Source organism: Stegastes partitus, unplaced genomic scaffold, assembly GCF_000690725.1.
Source record: "Stegastes partitus isolate 25-593 unplaced genomic scaffold, Stegastes_partitus-1.0.2 Scaffold975, whole genome shotgun sequence".
NCBI classification, from domain to species: Eukaryota; Metazoa; Chordata; class Actinopteri; family Pomacentridae; genus Stegastes; species Stegastes partitus.
The window spans coordinates 52391-70566 of NW_007578706.1; the positions used below are offsets into that span (position 1 = coordinate 52391).

Sequence of the window (18176 nt, forward strand, 5' to 3'; positions counted from 1 at the left end):
AAAAAACATTGTAAATGCAAAGTTTGGTGGTTGGCTCAAACATCAACTTCCTATATTTACACACACAGGTGCGGTACAAACAGTAGCACCAAGCATGATGCATCTAGTGGACATGAATTTGTCGTCCCAGCTGCACTGTCATTTAGAAAAAATGGTTACTAGGATCCAGCACTCATTCGTGACACGAGTGGGATTCCAAGTGGAGGTTCTTCCAGTGGAAACTCTGCTGTGGTTTGATGTTGATGGAACTAACTGTAGACATGAGATATGAACTGCATACTTTACGATGTCTCATTTGCAGTGTTTAATTGTACACCAGACCCTAAGGGTGGTGCTTTAATTTTAAATTGAACCCCTGAGTGATGAAAATGCACTCAAAAATTCACCAGCTGTTACTGCAGCTGTCCAAGACGAGCCAAAACAACAACAGGACAAGTTCAGAACTAACACATCAATTTTCTAATTACTTAAACTTCTCCTCTTTTTTTCATGACTAAATCCTTGTTCCAAGCAGGAAAAGAGGTCTCAGGTCACTGCACCCCAAAACAATGGGTTTGCTTGGTTAAGATTAAGGACTGTGAAAGTCAGAAACAATTAAAGTCAGTGCTGACAAGGAAAACTGCATCCTGACACTGTATGCCCAGCTATGCCTCTTTGTGGAAACAGTTTCTGCCATTCTTTCATGGGCATGGCATTCGTTATTTGCACAATTACTGTGATAACTTTGTTTTAGATAAACAGAAGATTGTTGTCGGATGGTTGGGGATCACACAATGAATAACTGTGAACTCTGTCATTTTTGATATAACAAAGATAAAACAGTAATGGCTCAGGCTTACATCTGTGGGACCTGGCAAAAGAGAGGTCAACAATCATTTATTTATTCATGACTTCCCATCTGTTTGGTGCTGTGGAGCACATTTTACGATGGCTGTCACTCTCCCTAACTGTGTCCTCTGCCCTGTTGCCATTTATCTCCTCATCTCCCCAGCACCGAGAGCTCCCCTAGATCTCCTGGAGATTGCAAGGTAATTTAGTGGTGTTGGGGGTAGAGTGTCAGTGATAAGGGCGTGGTTTTGCCTTATTTAAACCATGCCCAAAAGAGCAATCTGATGCCATCTGTGCCATGGTGCACCGAGCAAATCCTATTTTGCTGTAAAAAAAAAAAAAATGTTTTAATCAGGAAAGGGAAGTGCCAGAAAAAAAACTGCTCCAGCAGCAGCAGCAGCTTTTGGCTCATATAAGCCAAGGTCATTCAGGGAGACTGAGAGTGTGCTATGTGTAAATGTTTATGTGTGTTGCTGTAGACGGTCACCAAGGGGCCAGCTGACGGGACAAGAGCATCATCAGACACTTGTCTTGCATTATGAAACGTCATTCTCTACCTCTGATGTCAGAAGTCATTTTCCTTTCAGATTCTTCAGAGCCTTAGGGGAGACAACTCTTCCTTTTGTCAACCTAAACCGTCCACATAAAGTAGAAATGGTGAACATTATCTCAGACTTTGATACTGTACAAACCCCTCCATTTAGACTTGCCAGCAGGCATGATTTGAACAGCGGCAGCGACGTGAAGGTCGGTGGGATAGAACAAAGCACTTTCAATTAGCTTTATAGTCAGTCATCTCCTCTCTTTCCAGCCAGATCAAACATGCGCAGCCCCATCGCTTCTCAGATTTGCTCTCACTTGATTGGAGATTCTTTTCAAACAGGCTTCTGATAATGAGTCAGCTCACCTGTTAATGGGATTATCGCATGTCACCAGATTAAACAGGCTTTTCACACAGACCAGGCTGAAGGCTGGTCTCCTCCCAGCAGGCTTTCATCACCTCTGCTGGAGTGGCAGGTGAGGCGAGAGAGCAGCACCACACGTCTCATATAACAGAGGATGTGAGTGATGAAACAATGGCATCAAAAGCAGCAGAACGCTGTCGTCTAAACAGTCAGGCAGCTGTCGTGACACCTTGAGAGTTATGTTTTTTTAGTTCGCTAGCAGAGCATTTTTGACTTGATCCAATCATTTCAGAGTTTAATGATGCATGTTGCTTGTTTGCTGTTCCAACAATTGAGATGTACAAGTAGTTGATTAATCAATCAACAGAAACTACTCTGATAACTTCTAGTAATAGTGAAATCCCTCAAATGAAATAATAAGTTGCTTTTCTCCACCTGTAGTCATTTCAAAGTGAGATTAAGGTAACATTTAAGGATGTCATCCTGATCTCTGGGCATTTTAAAAAAATATATATTTGTTGGCAATTATTTGACCAACAATTACGAATTCATTGAGAGTCAATAAAAACAGCCAATAATGAAACTAATCAATAACCACAGTCCTGCAGAGGTGAAAACATCTAAACCACTGTGTAGAATTGTCTCATATGTAGAAAATAAATGGAAAATAAACAAAATAGGATAAATTCATAAATTAAAAGCTCATCTCATAATAAGTAAAACCTATAACTTCCTCTTTGTGACTTGGTCCCTCATTAACGGCCTCTTATCTCATGATAAATGTGACTGTAAGTTAGTTTCTAAGGCTGCAGTCAAAAAAAGAAAATGATACCCACTCTTAAATTAGCTGATCAGTCGTGAGGAAAATAACTGTGCACATCATCTCTAGATTAAGTAATCCAGCCGCGGAGCACTGAGTGCGCTCTACCTGATAGCCTCATTAGCCCAAATGGATTTTAAATAAACATTAAGAGATGGTGTTTGCAACTTATTAAATCATTTGGTTATTTTATACTGAAATGACAACAACAGACTGGGAGCAGACCAGCTGGCACCGGCCCATGTTCGTATGATTTCTGACAACAGAACTATTTGCACTGAGCCAGTTCATCAAGAAGAATTACTGAGAAGTTTAACATAGACAAGTTAACAAGTTTTTAGAATGCATGTCATGTTGGTCGACACATAGTTTATACTAGATTTTGTGAAAACACAGAAAAATTTTTCGACATGATTTCAATTATTTTGTAGTTCAAAATAGTGAAAAAGGCAGGAGTGTTCACAGGTAGTCTGTTGCCAAAAGTGATGGATGAATCCTGGAAGGCTGCTGACATAGTGCTCATCAAGGTAGCATCAGTGATTGTCTGATCAATTACAACATAGTCAGATGAGAGCATATTGGCCAATCAATCCAGCAGATGACCTGGAGCCTATAACCTCAAAGTCATAGAAAGTATAGTTCATACGATTAGGTCATGATTTCAACAAGAGGTTGCGTTCCATTTTGATTCTCCTTTGGCATAATCCCCAGATTTGTGACAGCCTTTTATTTCACCCCTCTGCTTTTTATTAGCAAAGGTGAACATGCAGGTGACATTACCAGGCTTTCATTTTTAGCCAGCAAACATCACATCACAGCCGCAGAGTACATCAGCTCTCACTAATGAAGATTCATTTCATAAGTAACTTGACAACAGGCCAAAATGAAACTTTTGGCGGTCATCGGAAACAGTGCTTTAAGTTCCACCTTCTCACTCGCTGCAAGTAATTTGTAGATGTCACCTTAGACTTTAGGAAACTGTGTCCTAATGCAAATATTGTGCAAAACAAACCTTTCCCTTAATGTTTTTTTCTGCTCATCCACATCACTCAAATTGCTGGAGTTTTTTTTGTTTGTTTGTTTTTTCCCAAAGATCTTCTAAAGTGCAGATTTTCAATAACTTTGGTCTGTGCATATCTGTTGCTTGTTAAAGCCCTTGTATTTGTTTTTGCATTCTTGTGTGTACAAAGCTATTTTGTAAAATTATGTTTTTGTGGACAGATCCTTTCGTATTTTTTTATGAAAGGGGAACAATATCTGTCTTGAAAATATCAATTTTGATGTAGACATGGACTTGGATGAATATTTTTTTATGGTTTTGGAAGTAAGTTACACAAATGCACTCCACTATACAGCAAAGACAGCAATTTGATAACTGGAAAATCATGATGTGCTTTTAAAATTCAAGCCACTGATCGTCTTGCTCTGGATTCTGTTTCTCTTTAGGCACATGCTGAATGTAACATGGGAACACAATGACTTCTCCTTCAACAGCAACGGCTACCTGGTGAATCCAGCCATGATAATCATCACTCTGGACAGAGAGCGACAGTGGGACAAGGTGGGATTTTCACATCAATAATATAATGCTGGATTTCTCACTTCTCACAGCGCTTTCTTAGTAGAAGTACTTCTTAGACTAATTTGTGTGCTCGTTCCTGAAAGCACAAACCCACAATTTAGCTCATGAAATCAACAGAATAGTTGCTTTGCCGTTACAGCACATTGTGTCTTTCACTGGTGTCGTTTCCTTCATGCTTAAAGTAGAGTGATTTCATAGATCACTGATCTCTTTGTAAACACTAGTTAGAGGAGTCAGAGCTCCACTGATACCAATGAACCACTTAATGAAGGCTCATCTCCTAATCACACACACACAGTGCCGAATTTCACACACACCCCACTCACTTGCTTCTACTCTCCATCTCTTCAAAATATCTTAAAAGAAAAACCGCAGTCATTCAGGTGCCTTTGCTTGTTGCCTTATTGAGTTGTTTGGATTTAGAAACATCACATTAACCACAGGGGTGGTTCTTTTATTGCTATTTGAGTTTAATTGCATCTGCATTTATTATATATGCACTTCAGCACCACTGAAAATAAGGGCTGCCCTTGTGATTTGGAAAGCAGACTGGAGGGAGCTCAGTTACTCTAGGAGTTGAATAAAAGGTGCTCACAGGGAACAGCCACAGGCATTTCAAAACCAATTATGCTATAGTGATGTTTTAAGCTCCTGTTGAAATGAAGCTGCAGCTCTGATAGAAGCGTGTTGGAGGCAGGTCACACGTCAGCTTTAGGTCTACTAAAGCTGCAGCACTATCTACTACTTTCTATTAGTTTCCAATATCTAATCAAAACCCAGAGTTAATGAAGTAAACAAGCAATTTGTGCAAATGGAAGCCATTGTGTATATTAATCAATACCACCGACTTGTTTACTCAAGGAGAATTGACTTTGTATTTTGGTTTATACTTGAGAACACGACCAACATTTTTAATATTTTAGGTGTTTGATGAGTGTTTTGTTACAGCACAACTAAATTCCCCAACTTCCTTCCAACTTAACATTAAATTATATTTTCAAAAAATGAAAAAGTAAACAACAATAATTACCACCATCATTATGCTATATATAAAAAAGATGGGGACTTGAGGGCACTGTTGGGCTCTCATCTGGGTGTGCATATTTGAATTAAGACAGACAGATGTAAAAACTCTATGGTGACTTCAAGACAAAGTCTTAATCATGACACTGAACTCCAAGCAGTTTCTGATGAGATTTGCTCTTGTCACATTCTTACTCACTTACTCACCAGATTATAAAGTCCTGCACCTCTATGGACACAGCACATCAATGGCTAGAAGTAGAGAGAACTCTACTTCTGCGACATATAACAAAGCAAAATCACATAAAATGCTTACTTATTTCACAAAACTTGGAGAAATAAAAATGAAATCAGCATGTACAAGACTTTTCAAAGTGCCCACAAGTGTTACCTATACTGGAAAGAAAATGGTGACCCTCCATACTAAAGATGTTTTACTACTTACATTTTTAAGATGCTGTCATAGTTTTCACCTATTGGCCCAGTGTAAACACAGCCAGCACTTCTATAAGTAGCAGCTTAGTCACTAATGTCAAATCTGGTTAGAGCAAACACTTTTAAATATTGATGAGATATCCCAATTTGAAGCTCAGTTTTGTTTAAGTTTCCTGACCTAGTGGCATAGCACAAATGTGTAGTTCAAGGACCATCTGATTCTTTCTGTTTTTACAGTTAATGGCACTGATAAGTGGTATAACTTTTAAAGGCAACATTCCTTTCAAACCCATTGTCAGTTTTTGAGGTTCAGAAGGTGAAACAAATCAATCAACATGCAGATAAAAGCAGGAACAGGTTGTAGAGTGCCTTTAACAAAAGATGATCACCTTCAAACTAAAGCAATTCTCTCTCTTTTATCCTGACAAACTGTTTCTTATCTGAAGAGACAAAAGCAGTTGTGTCTTTCACTTTTTGTTGGTCATGCTGCCCTGCTGCTGGACTCTCATACTGAAGGGCGCTGCAACACTCCCAGTAGATTAGGGAGGTTCTTAGCATCCTCGTCCTCTGCGCTATCAAAGACAAACAGAAAGGTTTGCTCTGGAAACATCCCAGAAGTGTAAAACTTGGTCTCCTCAAATTGTACAAAAGGCTCCAAAAGACAAATATTAAATTGAATTCAGTGACGGTAACATGACGGAGAGTTTACGTACTCAGACAAAACCAGTTCAGCTGAGGTTAGCATCAGGTTTTAAAAAAACGTTCACATAAAGGATAAAATACTGCCGACAAGGAGGACTTCAAACCAGAGTTGAAGGGAGCTGTGTCCTCTTATTCACTCCCTGACTCCGGCAGTCCTCATTTCCCAGCACACTGACCTTTACATAAACCTTTCGTGGGAGGAAAAAAATATATTTTTCTCACTCCTTCAGAGAACAACATTGTGCTCATTCTACAAAATTTCAGCTAAGAAGTGTAAGGCAATCCATTTTCTGTGCTTAACTTTCTCCTACCTCTGGCCTCTTTTCTCTGAAAGCTGAAAATCAATTCTGCCTTTTGATTGCCTTTTTTTTTTTTTGCCAGCCTTCTCATTGTGCATGTTGCAAGGCAGCCGGTTCATACATCACCTCTGTACAACCAGCCCCATTCTGACACTACATACACTGATACCTTGCATTACACGCCTCTTTTTTTTTTTTTTTTTTTAAACTTAGCAGTCTTATATCACTACAATGCTCTTATCACGTGCTGTAATTTGCAGCTTCCACAGTCATTGTTGAACTGCTTCCGCTGATGTCGTCCTGAGATCTAGAAGTCAAACTAAGTTGAAAAGATGGAGTATGACAAAAGAGGGTAGCGACGGAGAGAAGAGGCCCCAGAGAAGGACGAGAAGTGTTCCTGTCGCTGCTGTTATCTGGCAGGGTGATATATGGGACTGAAAAGCTATATATCTGTGACGCACACAAACCTTGAAATTACCGTAACCTTGCTGAAACAGGATTTGTAAACTGAGGGGGGAAAAAAAATACTTAATTGTATCTTCACCAATGATGATATATACCACTCCGACTACTCGCTGTATACAGGTAATTACAGAATTGTGCATTTCACGGCAACAGTCGCCCTGTGATAATGCTTTACGCTTCCCGTTCTTTAGAGATCGCTGACACCAGTATTTAATGCGCTGTGAGAAACAAACAATACAGATTTCACAGTCTTGAGCAGCCGCAGGGACATGATGATTTTCCATCTCCTGTAATTTGAAATTCTGATTGACTACCGCTCCACTCGTGGGAATTTTGTCAAGTCAAACAGCAGGACTTGATCAATATGACTGGCAGGAGAAAGGAATAACTGAGGAAAGTCCAGAGAGAATATAGAGATATTTGCACTTTCCCCCCCACTTTCAGTTCTTTCATTTCATTGTGACAAGCTGTACTGACTGGTGTGATGAGAGAGGATTGCCCCCCTTCCTGCATAAACAGCAGAGATTATGTGGGAGGAAAAACATTTTGTCCAGACTGACGCTTTTTTTTTTTTTTTTTGAGCCCTTCAGGAAGTTAATGGCATTTACAGAAGCACAGGCAAGTGAACTAGAAAGACTATCATAAATATTAATCAGCTCATATTTGCAACAACTACCTCACTACTAGAAGTAAGAAAAAAGTGGAATTGTTTCAGCTATAGCAAATAAGATGAAGAGAAGAGAGCTGCTCTTCTCATCTCTTACTCTCTCCTGTGACTGTGACACTTCCATTCCCACATGGTAAACTGTGCCGACTAAAGACAAGCAGTTTTTGTCAAACCTGTAGATTATTTTACTGTAGCAACTGAGCAGAAGTAGTATATGATCAGGTTTTGGGAATATCTTACCTATCAGTTAGACATGGAAACATCGTATCCTGGCTTTTGAGAAACCTGGCAATGTGAACACCATACCCTGGTTTCTAAACATCGCTCTTTGTTGAGAGAGTTGGCCTGGTGAGATGGCCGATTTTTCCAAGACTGCAATGACAACATCTTGCCAGGCTTCAAGCTATGTGCTTGTGGCCAATAATCAGCGTCCTAGGAGGAATTAGTGGCAGCTACAGGTGTGTTTTAAGTGTTAAATTATCCTGGGATAGACTGTTGGTTCACCCAATCGCCTGCCTCTCAAGAGCCAGCCTTTTTCCAAACAGTTTCCCAAGATGATTTCTCAGACTGTTCTGTGTAACAAACCACATGGAACATCAGTTATGTTAAAACAACAGTGGCAAAGTACTTAGTTAAACGTACTTGGACTGTGCACTTATATGTATTTGGCTGGCTAATGTAAATGATGTGCTTTCCAGATGTCGCACTGTGTTGAACCCAGTTCAACATCCATGCAATTATGCCAGAGCTGTCTGCGCTAGCTACAGTTTCTATTGTTGTCTGTTTTAGACATGAACTTAAAATGTCCTCATGTCTACTCCTTGGTAAAGTAAAGCTTAATACTGAGGCTCTGTCACACATACACCCAAACATCACAGCCTTTTAACACACAATTGAGCACCAAAGAACTCTGGTGTGGCTGGAGTTGAATGCTGTAACAAACACACACACCACTTTCTCAGACGACTGTATATGTATATTGCCACAGTGATATTAATAATCACCACTCGCAATTGACCATTTAATCAGTCGGCCAAACAGCAAGGCCGAATAAATGCTTTTGTGAGATAATTGGCACTAGCCGGTGTCAGAAAAATGTCAGCACACACATTAGGCACATTAAGGATACAATAAGTCTAAAATTACGAAGGAAATCGCCAAAACAGGTGCTTAAGTCGAGCAAGCAAATGTTACAATTCAAAATTAGTAACTGTAGAGACAGGTTTAGTGTTATTAGATGATCTAAGATATATGAGTGAAGATGATCCGTAAACAGTAGCAGAGCACAGTGTGATGGTAATAGGACGAGGCAGGGTACGCTTCCCAATGTTAGACAGCAATACATTCATTAGTAGAGTAATAGGAGATGCTTCTACGCGATAACTGCAGTAAAGTGCACAAAATCTGTATTTTTCCACATACATCTGTGTTATTTTACATAATTTTGTTTTCTGATCACATGTGACATTTATTTAGCATATATATATATATTATGCAGATCAACTTTAGAAAAGTAAGCAGATCTGTTGTTGCAGGCAGTGACAGTGTTAAACTTAATGTTAAATTAAAATGTTGGACAAAAAGTGATCATGACATGACATCATTACTTATTCGTTACTGGCCACCCACTTTCAAACTATCGGCATTGGTCACTAAAAACGCCATATCGGTCCACTACTAATCTGTATGTTTACAACAGTGGATGGTTGATGATTTCATTATGTTTTCTTAATTACTGGTTAGTATTAACAAGGACCTTTTCGTTACATCTAATTAGTAATATCATTTCAGCTTCTACCGGTAACAAGGTTTGACTTTTGCAAAGTATGTGATAACACATTTAAATCAATGCAAAAAAGCAATACTCATATAAATCATACAACATCACAACAGTGGAGTGTTCTATTAATATTAAAAAGTTATTGTTGTCAAGCATCACCAGAAAAGTAATGTATCACGACTACACTAGCTGTAGCTAACTCCATACTGTTCTGGGTAAACCCTGTTCCATTCTCAAAAAAAGAAAAAAACTAACAATGAGTAAGATGTGTCAGTGTTGCTGGCAACTGGGGTCCAACTGGTCCTCTGTGACCTTCTTTCCTTCCTCTATTGCTGAGCTGCATTTAAACAGAAAGAGTCAGATGGACCAATTTGCGGAACGTGGTACTAAACAGGTCACGGCTTCTTTAAATAAGTGAGCTTGAAATGTTTAATTCCAGATCTTGATTACGTATTCAGCCTGCTCGTGAATGCTCATTTCCCCACAACATCCAATTAAAATTAGCTTACTGGTAATATAGCAAGGGGTGGAATTGCTTTCATTACATTAGATGTGTAATTGCAGTCTCCGCATCCCCAGTGACCCAAAAATCAATTTCTTCTCAACTGTCCATGAACTAAAACTCTGCTTGCTGCATCTGGTCCAGACACTCCAATCACAGAAACATATAACATATGCAGTTAGAGAATTAGGGACCCGAATTAAAACTAGAGGTTGTAATGGAAAGTGTTACGCGGCTGTTTTCATCACATCTATCTTAATTTCTCAAGCTATACATATTTGTCCTTTGTGGCCGAGTTTAACAGGTTTCTAGAGTCCTCTGCAGTTATTAATGTGGCCTTTTTGCAAGAATCCGTGTTCCTCTGTGTGTTACTGCTGTAACAAATCAGCATCATGGTGGCCATCTGGAGTTTGGTGCAGAGATTTTTCACTGCCTCATGTTGATTCAACCCCTCCTCTCTCGACTCCTTCAGGTGGGGACCTATGAAATGGGAATCCTACAGATGAGATACCCCGTGTGGCCGCGGTTTGGCTCCTACCTCGAGCCGGTGTCAGATTACAGGCATCTGACGGTGGCCACCCTGGAGGAGCGGCCCTTTGTCATTGTGGAGGCAGTGGACCCTGTGACTGGTACATGTGTTAGCAACACCGTACCCTGCCGACGACAGTCCAACAAGACGGAGGCGTAAGTTCATCAAAATGACACATAACCAAAACTCAAAAGATTCAAATATCACATCTGTGCTCTTTGTTGGCTCAATATTGCATTTTGAGCACCGTCCTAATTATTGTTCACAATCTGTAGTTACAAGCACAGCATATGAACTGTTAACTAATTACACATGAGTATTTGTATTTCAGACATCTGTGGCCTAATTATTTTACACACCTTTTTTCACAAGCACATTATTCCTAACTCAGAACAGAATAACAGGCTAGCATTATACATGAATGCTTATGTGTAGAGAGTCTGTCACTGTGTTGGCTTTGCTGAACTACCAAAACAAAATACAGTAGAGAGCACCTGTGCAATTAATTAGCTGAGTTAATTAGTCATTTAAAAGCCAGCTATCCCACTAACAAAAGGAATTTTACCACTGCTAAAAACAATACACAGGAAGAGAACATTAATGACATTTTTGGCATTCTTGGATTTCATATAAACTGGTCTGTGATTGGAGGGAAAGTAATGGCAGGAGTTTCATTAATCTTGAGCCTTTCCAGCTCCTGGTCTCCAAAATACCAGTGCCAGAGACTACCCCACTATTCCCTGAGGTGGCTGAAGCATACAAATGCACGCATCTGGTCACATGCACCAGCACGCCTATTCAAACATGGGCATCCTGACAACACAACAGCCTGTCAACCATAACATTATTTTAATATACACCAGTCAGCCACAAAAACAAAACTCATGAAGAGTTTAACACTGATCATCTTGTTACAATGCAATGTTCTGCTAGAAAACCTTAGCCCTGGCATCGTGTGAATATTACTTCGTCATGTATCAACCACCTTAACATTTTTACAGACTCAGCAGACCCCCTTATTGCAGCATCACTCCCAGAGAGCAGCGGCCTCGCCCCACTATGCCTTAAAAAGCGCTCAGAAACAGCTCAGGGAAAAAGCCCGAGATATCGACCCACCCTCCAAACTCCTCAGATCCCAGTTCGACCATCTGTGGGAAGCCGCACCCCGCAAACCACAGCACCCAGAAGATTTGGGTCCCTGTATTAATGCTGTGGCTAATTGGTATAGGCTATTAACAGAAAATATCAGTCAAAGCAATCTCCTTTTATAAACTGTAGTACTAAGAAAGCATACAGTATGTAGGAGCAGCAGGCTCACAGCTATCTGTGTGTGCGTCATGAGCTGCATTTAACCATCAGCATTTAGAACAATTATGCATGAATATGCTATTTGATTTATGGAAATTATCTTGAGATCACCCTGGGGGGTCCAGACTCACTGGATCAGAGGATGTAGCTCATGACACATTTGCTCAGACTGACCAAACATCTAAATTCTACACAACATGTATAGCACATATAGTATAACCTACAATATGTCCAGGTGCATTTGCAGCACAAGATTAGAATGCACAAGTCATCTAGAATATTACATTTTTCACACGTTGAATTTGGGGCTTCATTTTCACTCTGAAAATATAATATGTTGTGATGTTAGAGTTACACTCTGGAGTGTTTTGAGATTCTCTACAATCTGCTTTAGTTTTCAGTCAATACATATTTTCACATCATTTTCTATTACCAGACTGGAGTCAAATATATTCAAACCCACTTGGTATTACCGCACAGTCCCACATGCACTCAAACATGTTAACATGCCCAGCTTAATTGATTTTGTATCTAACTTGAGGGTGCCATTAGGTATGAGATTAAGAGGCTCTTCCCCTGCCATTAGCGCATGCATGGCTTCTTATCACTCAATGAGGTGAGATACTCATTAGGCTGCTTGGCCAGAGTGCAATATCCCAGGGATCACCCTGTGACCCAATCAGGGAAATATATGTGCTGCATGGCGGGGTATCAATTAGATGGGACGATTAGGCCATGTCATCAATCCTGAACACCTAGAGACTGATATCGGCGTTCATTAGCAGGGGGAGAGAGGCTCTGGCCATTATCCATTACTGACAATGGCGTTAACGAGATGAAGGGAAAGGAAGATGAAGATCACGTCCCTTCAGTGTTATGGGCAACTGTAGTGCTTTATCGCTCATGCTGACCAAATCATCCGACCTGTATAAAAAGTGCATAATTCCCCTTGTCAGACAATCGAACGTTTTCACAGAGCCGCACAGAAATTCCAGGCAGAAACAGATAGAGTCAATGAGAGGTTCAATGAAGCAGTCAGCACTTTGCTCAGCTGAAGAAGAAACATTGGCCAATGAAGGTTGCAATGAAGGATGAAGAGTTACGCTGCAACAGATCTTTGTGTCTAGTTAGACTATGGCTGCATCGACAGATTATTTTCAAAATTAAAAATCAGTGGATTGTTTATATGATTTAATAACTGTTTATTTAATCTTTGATTGTCATAAATTTGTCAGACATATCCATTACAATTTCCCAGAGAGTTGAACACAGATGACTTGTCCTGGCTGCCAAACAAGACAGCAAAGAAGCAAATCACTACATTTGAGAAGTTAAAAGTAGAAAATGTTGCCATCATTTTTGGATATGTGGCCTAAACAATCAATAGATTATAAAAATTATTGCATTGATTGAGAAAACTGGTTGATTCTTCCAGCTGATACAATTTTGACTTTCAAGAGTTTTAAAAATGTGTAAAATTCTATAATATATCAGGTAATGTTAATTTTAACATGACATTAACAAACATTTTATACAACAATCCCTTGAATAAGGTTATCAATTATTTAGTACATTTTAACTGAGCTGAATTTTTTACAGTTGTGTGTGTTCACTGAAGGACAAAATGTGATAGCAACACTAATTCCAAATTAGAGTTACATCAAACACATCTTTGGTTCTTGTTAATATATGTGTGATTTTGACCTGCCCATTTAGCAGTCAGATTCCTAAAACTAAGCCAAGAAGTGTGTTATCTTTTTCTGGCTGCAGGGTCACCTTTCCTTATCTGAATCTCCTCCCTGGCCTTAAATTTTCCTACAGCCCTGAACATGCCCACAACTCAGACCCACATCAGTGCTTTGTAAATGGAAAGCTAGTGGTCATTCAAGTTCTCCATTTCAATCCCTCAACCCCTGGGCCATGCATTCAGCTTGCCAGGCAGGCCATCTGTGTGTTTCACTCATGCATCCTCAGAGAGGCCTGACAAACAGGCACCAGTGCACAGCTTGGACTTGGCTAAAGCAGCTCACAGCAGTTAACACAAGCTCTTCCCTTGGAGTCATGTATATTCTCCAGTGGAATCAGAAAAATCTCGAGCTCTCTTCCTCACTGCCGTTCAGCTGCTGGGAGCTTAATTTTTTTTTTCTTTTTCTCTACTGAAGATTAATTCAGAGGTAATGCCCTGGTGAAGGGTGGTATTGACCTGAGAAGATAATGTCATCATACATTAGCTGCATTCAATGGGAGTTAGATCATAAGTTGATTTAATTAAAGCTGAGACTGAGTGCAGCAGCAGATGAGCTCCCCAGAGCCCGGCAGCAAGAGGACCAATACAAAGCACGAGAAAGCTGCGCAACTTCACATAGCGATGGTTTCACAAGGCAATGTTTGAAAATTACGACATTACTAAAGTGCATGTACTGTACGCTGTGATGCCAACATGTCCACATCGAAGATAGCAGGAGACGTTAGTTGTATGTCACCCCTCCTCTCTCTTTATACATTTCCTAGCAAATCTCAAATGTCCACTAACAGATGAGGTAGAAATGCCACAAAAACATAATTTACATTAAAAAAAGGGTAAGTCTGGGGGGAAAAGGAGAGAGGAACCCGAGCTAAACATCCAGCTGGAACAATTATCCAAGAGCAATGTGGTAGTACTCCGCTTCACAACGAAGACAGTGTTCACAAACTATTTAATAACTGGTTTATACTGATGTAGCAGTTTTCTCCTCATGAAAGTAACACTGACGATTGCTCAACCAATGCATATTTGGTTGGATGCGAGCATGTCGAACAACCGATCGACAAGCGGACCTAGACATCACAACTTTAGCGAATGGAGCCAATAATTTATTTTGCCGATGAATAAGGTGCAAGCTCAAGATTTCCATGTTGAGGGTGTCGTCTTTGATTTTCTTGAGAAGGAATACATACATCCACAGCTACACAGATGGCCACTGACATGACAGCGCACACACACACACACACACACACACATTGCTGCCTGTCACAATCCATAGAGCACCACCAAAACATTATTGCGAGAATGTCCACACTTTGAATAAATTACCTCACACGCACATTTACAATGATTCCCAAAGACCCATTTTAATGCAACTGGCAGCTGAGTTGAAGCCCAGCCCTGAACCCTGGCAGCTGGTGAGACAGGGGATGTTGGGACCACTGTGTTTACTCACGGTCTGCTGTGGCAGCTTCGTTTCCCTCCAAAGTGTTCATTTGTTTCTGTTTGTTGTGGCTGTGCTCTGCCTGCTCGCTGGCTCGCCTGTCCGTCTCATTGCCTCCCGGTCCTGATGCGTGGGTGCAGAGTCCATTAGACTGAAGGTCTGGAGGAGGTTAGGGGTGATGTGTCATTAGTGCTCTCTGCACTGCGCCCATGGTTCACTAGTTCGCTACCTCGCTCTGCCCACCTTATACGCTATAGGAGGGGTGTTCATTTAGGTTTCCATGAAAGCAAATAAACATTTAATGGTGGACCATATTCCCTCTGATGATGAATACGAAATGAGACAAAATGGATCGTCAAGTCTGTCTAAATTGATCCTCCCAAACTGACATCAAGGAAAGACGGAGATTTAAAAATAGAGCAGTCACACAATTGCGCATTTAATTTATGGAAAAGCTCAGCCTCCCCACACAATGGGCGAGAGTGGCTTTTATGGGTGTCATACACTGACAACAACTGGTGATTGATTTTATTACTTAGTCAGAATATTCTCATAAAGTTTATGAGTCACGAAACACTACACGATGTAGAAATATGAGGACAAAACCTTTTAATTTAGAGACACAGAGTATGTATATTCTCCCAAAAGAACTTCAGAAATCCAAAAAGTTGAGAAATAAATAAACATTAAATGTAATTTTCCAACTCTGTCGGGGTCAGACTACATAATATAAGGCAATATACACAATGTGAAATGGGTTTCAATGTAACTGTATACATTACCTCATAAAGCAGTGCTCACATTCACAAACAAATTTAGCATTTATAGCACACATAAGCAGTCAGAGAGAAAGAAATCCAGACTCCTACATCAGTCTAAGATGTTTTACAAGACTCTAGACTTTGCATTGTCTCCCTTCTTTCTGACTCGCATCACCGCTGTCATCTTGTTTGTCTAAAAACTGAAGGACATTTTCATCCCCACGTTCCTGGAATCCTGCTGATAAGTAAGGGGAATTGATTTCAACCCTTACGTCAGCCTCTTTTACTTGGTATGCAGAGTCTAAAACTGTTCATTTGGCTTCTGCTGCCTGCTCTGTCTGAAGATCAGTAGCGTATGTTAGCAGCCATGCTGAGTCTTTTTTTTTTTTGTCAGGGTCACGACAAGAAAGCCTGGTATGTGGTAGGTGTTATAACTGTTAGCATGCTGTAGTAAAAGCCACATCTAAGCCTGGGTCAAGGGAGGGACAGGTGTAGGTATTAACAGCTGCAAGTTTGAACAACAATACAGCATTAAAAGCTTTGCAGCAGTAGAAGAATTATAATGAAAGCGATTGCTGAGGAGAGTGGCAGCTTGCCAGCCTTAAGCTACATTTTATATGCTGTACTACACAAGAAGAGGCTGTTGTTTTATGCTGTTACTGCAGTTACAATGTGGTAGACAAATGAATGTTTGTCTTTATCAGCAAAATGGAATGAATGGATTCCAGGGGTTTATGGGGGGGCCGGGTCCGGACTTTAAAAATCACACAAGAGGTAAACATAGGAGGATATGTGGATTTATAGCTTTTAAATGACGAGAAACGAAGATGTTTCAGACATTCAATGATAATCAGTTCACAGTTTTGTTATGTTTAATAGACCTAGGGGAGGGTGATCTAGCCAAAGGATGTTATGACAATCTTTTAAGGTAATCCAGATCTAAATCACAATTTTCCCCATAGATTTAGTTGTCATATGGTTAGTTGTACATATGGTTGCCTGGATATAAAGCCTGTCAAATCAACTTAAGGCTAACGTCACAAATCTCTGCATCTTGTTTTCGCTCTGATTTCAGTCTCAGTGTTCTGATCAGAGGTGGTGATTTATATCTCGTAATGCCTGTTAAGTTTCCATCCTTAAGAATAGCTGAATAATCGGTATTGATTGCTACAGAGCAAAGCAAACTGTCACCAAATGGTTTACTAACAGACAGTTGTTTGCTGTACAGATACACAGTAGTGGCAGCTCCTGAAATTAAAGTTGCCAGGAGAGGAACAAGGGAATTGCCTCCTCGTAAGCTGCAGCATTTATAGAAAAACATAACACTGACAATGTGCTGCCACATTTTAATAAACTACTTCTTTCAGATGTGCAGCCTCAACTCACCCTACACACTGCAACAATGAAACCGTAAAATCCACCATACTGTACACGAAAAATCAAATTTGTCAAAGTATACAAAGTGAAAACAACTTAAACAGATTAACCAGAAAAACAGCACAATATGGGGGGAAAGCTCACAGCATCTCTGACTTCTGCACAGGTAACTGCTGCATAAGGAATCGATTAATGGATTAAATTTAATGCCAACACAGCACTGGAGACAGAGCACATTAAAATAATTAATACAAGCAGCATTAACTGTCTACATTCTCGGTCCACACAGTCTTCAGTAAAAACAATTTACAAAAACGCTTCTGTCAGTTGGTTGGCCACCTCACTGTTATTCTTTGTCCACCATGTAACCGAGTATTTACAAAATAACTACACCTTCAACATTCATATTCTGTCCAAAGTCTGAATTGTGTCACAGTCATGATTTTGCTAAGTTATGATAAAGTAGAAACATTTGCACAGTGCTCTTATTTAAGTACCTATTTGAGAGAATAGAGTTTTATTGCCATTTGTACATTAGCACATTACAGTAGAGGTACACTGGAATTCTTTGTGCATTTACTCAAGTCAGCTTTATCTACAGGAAAAAATTAAATAACTGACGTGGCTTGTCTGATTACTTTGAAAAAAGATCACATGGTATATAAGATTGTTGGATCACCCAGCTCAATATAGACCAATTACTTAGTTATTTAATCAACATTGAAAAAATAATAATTAGCTAAACACTGTATATTTCATACTACATTGTAGTGCAGTGCAATTGTTGAAGGAAAAAAGACATGAGATGGTACTAACTGTTTTTGGTTAATTTGGCATATCAAGTGTATAACAAATAAGGCCACAGAACACAATTTAAAAAAAATATATATATTGTAAAAACAACCCTACTTCTCTCCGGCTGTTAGCTAAGTTTGGAGGGGGAAACAGCTAAAATGACTGTAGCTTCTGAATCACTTTGACTGGTCGAGGCAGAAAGAAAACATC

General features: G+C 39.8%; 1 protein-coding gene across 3 annotated transcripts in view; it reads left to right on the plus strand.

The window, feature by feature from the left end:
• Positions 1-18176, plus strand: part of grin2ca (glutamate receptor, ionotropic, N-methyl D-aspartate 2Ca) — a 50576-nt gene that overhangs the window by 17545 nt on the left and 14855 nt on the right. For 2 of the 3 annotated variants that reach the window (XM_008294584.1, XM_008294585.1), the window contains exons 3-4: positions 3990-4114; positions 10481-10692. In XM_008294584.1, the coding sequence (XP_008292806.1) occupies positions 3990-4114; positions 10481-10692 (337 nt within the window). Of the gene's footprint in view, positions 1-3961; positions 4115-10480; positions 10693-18176 lie in introns of all 3 variants that reach the window. The other variant, XM_008294583.1, reaches the window with a different exon arrangement.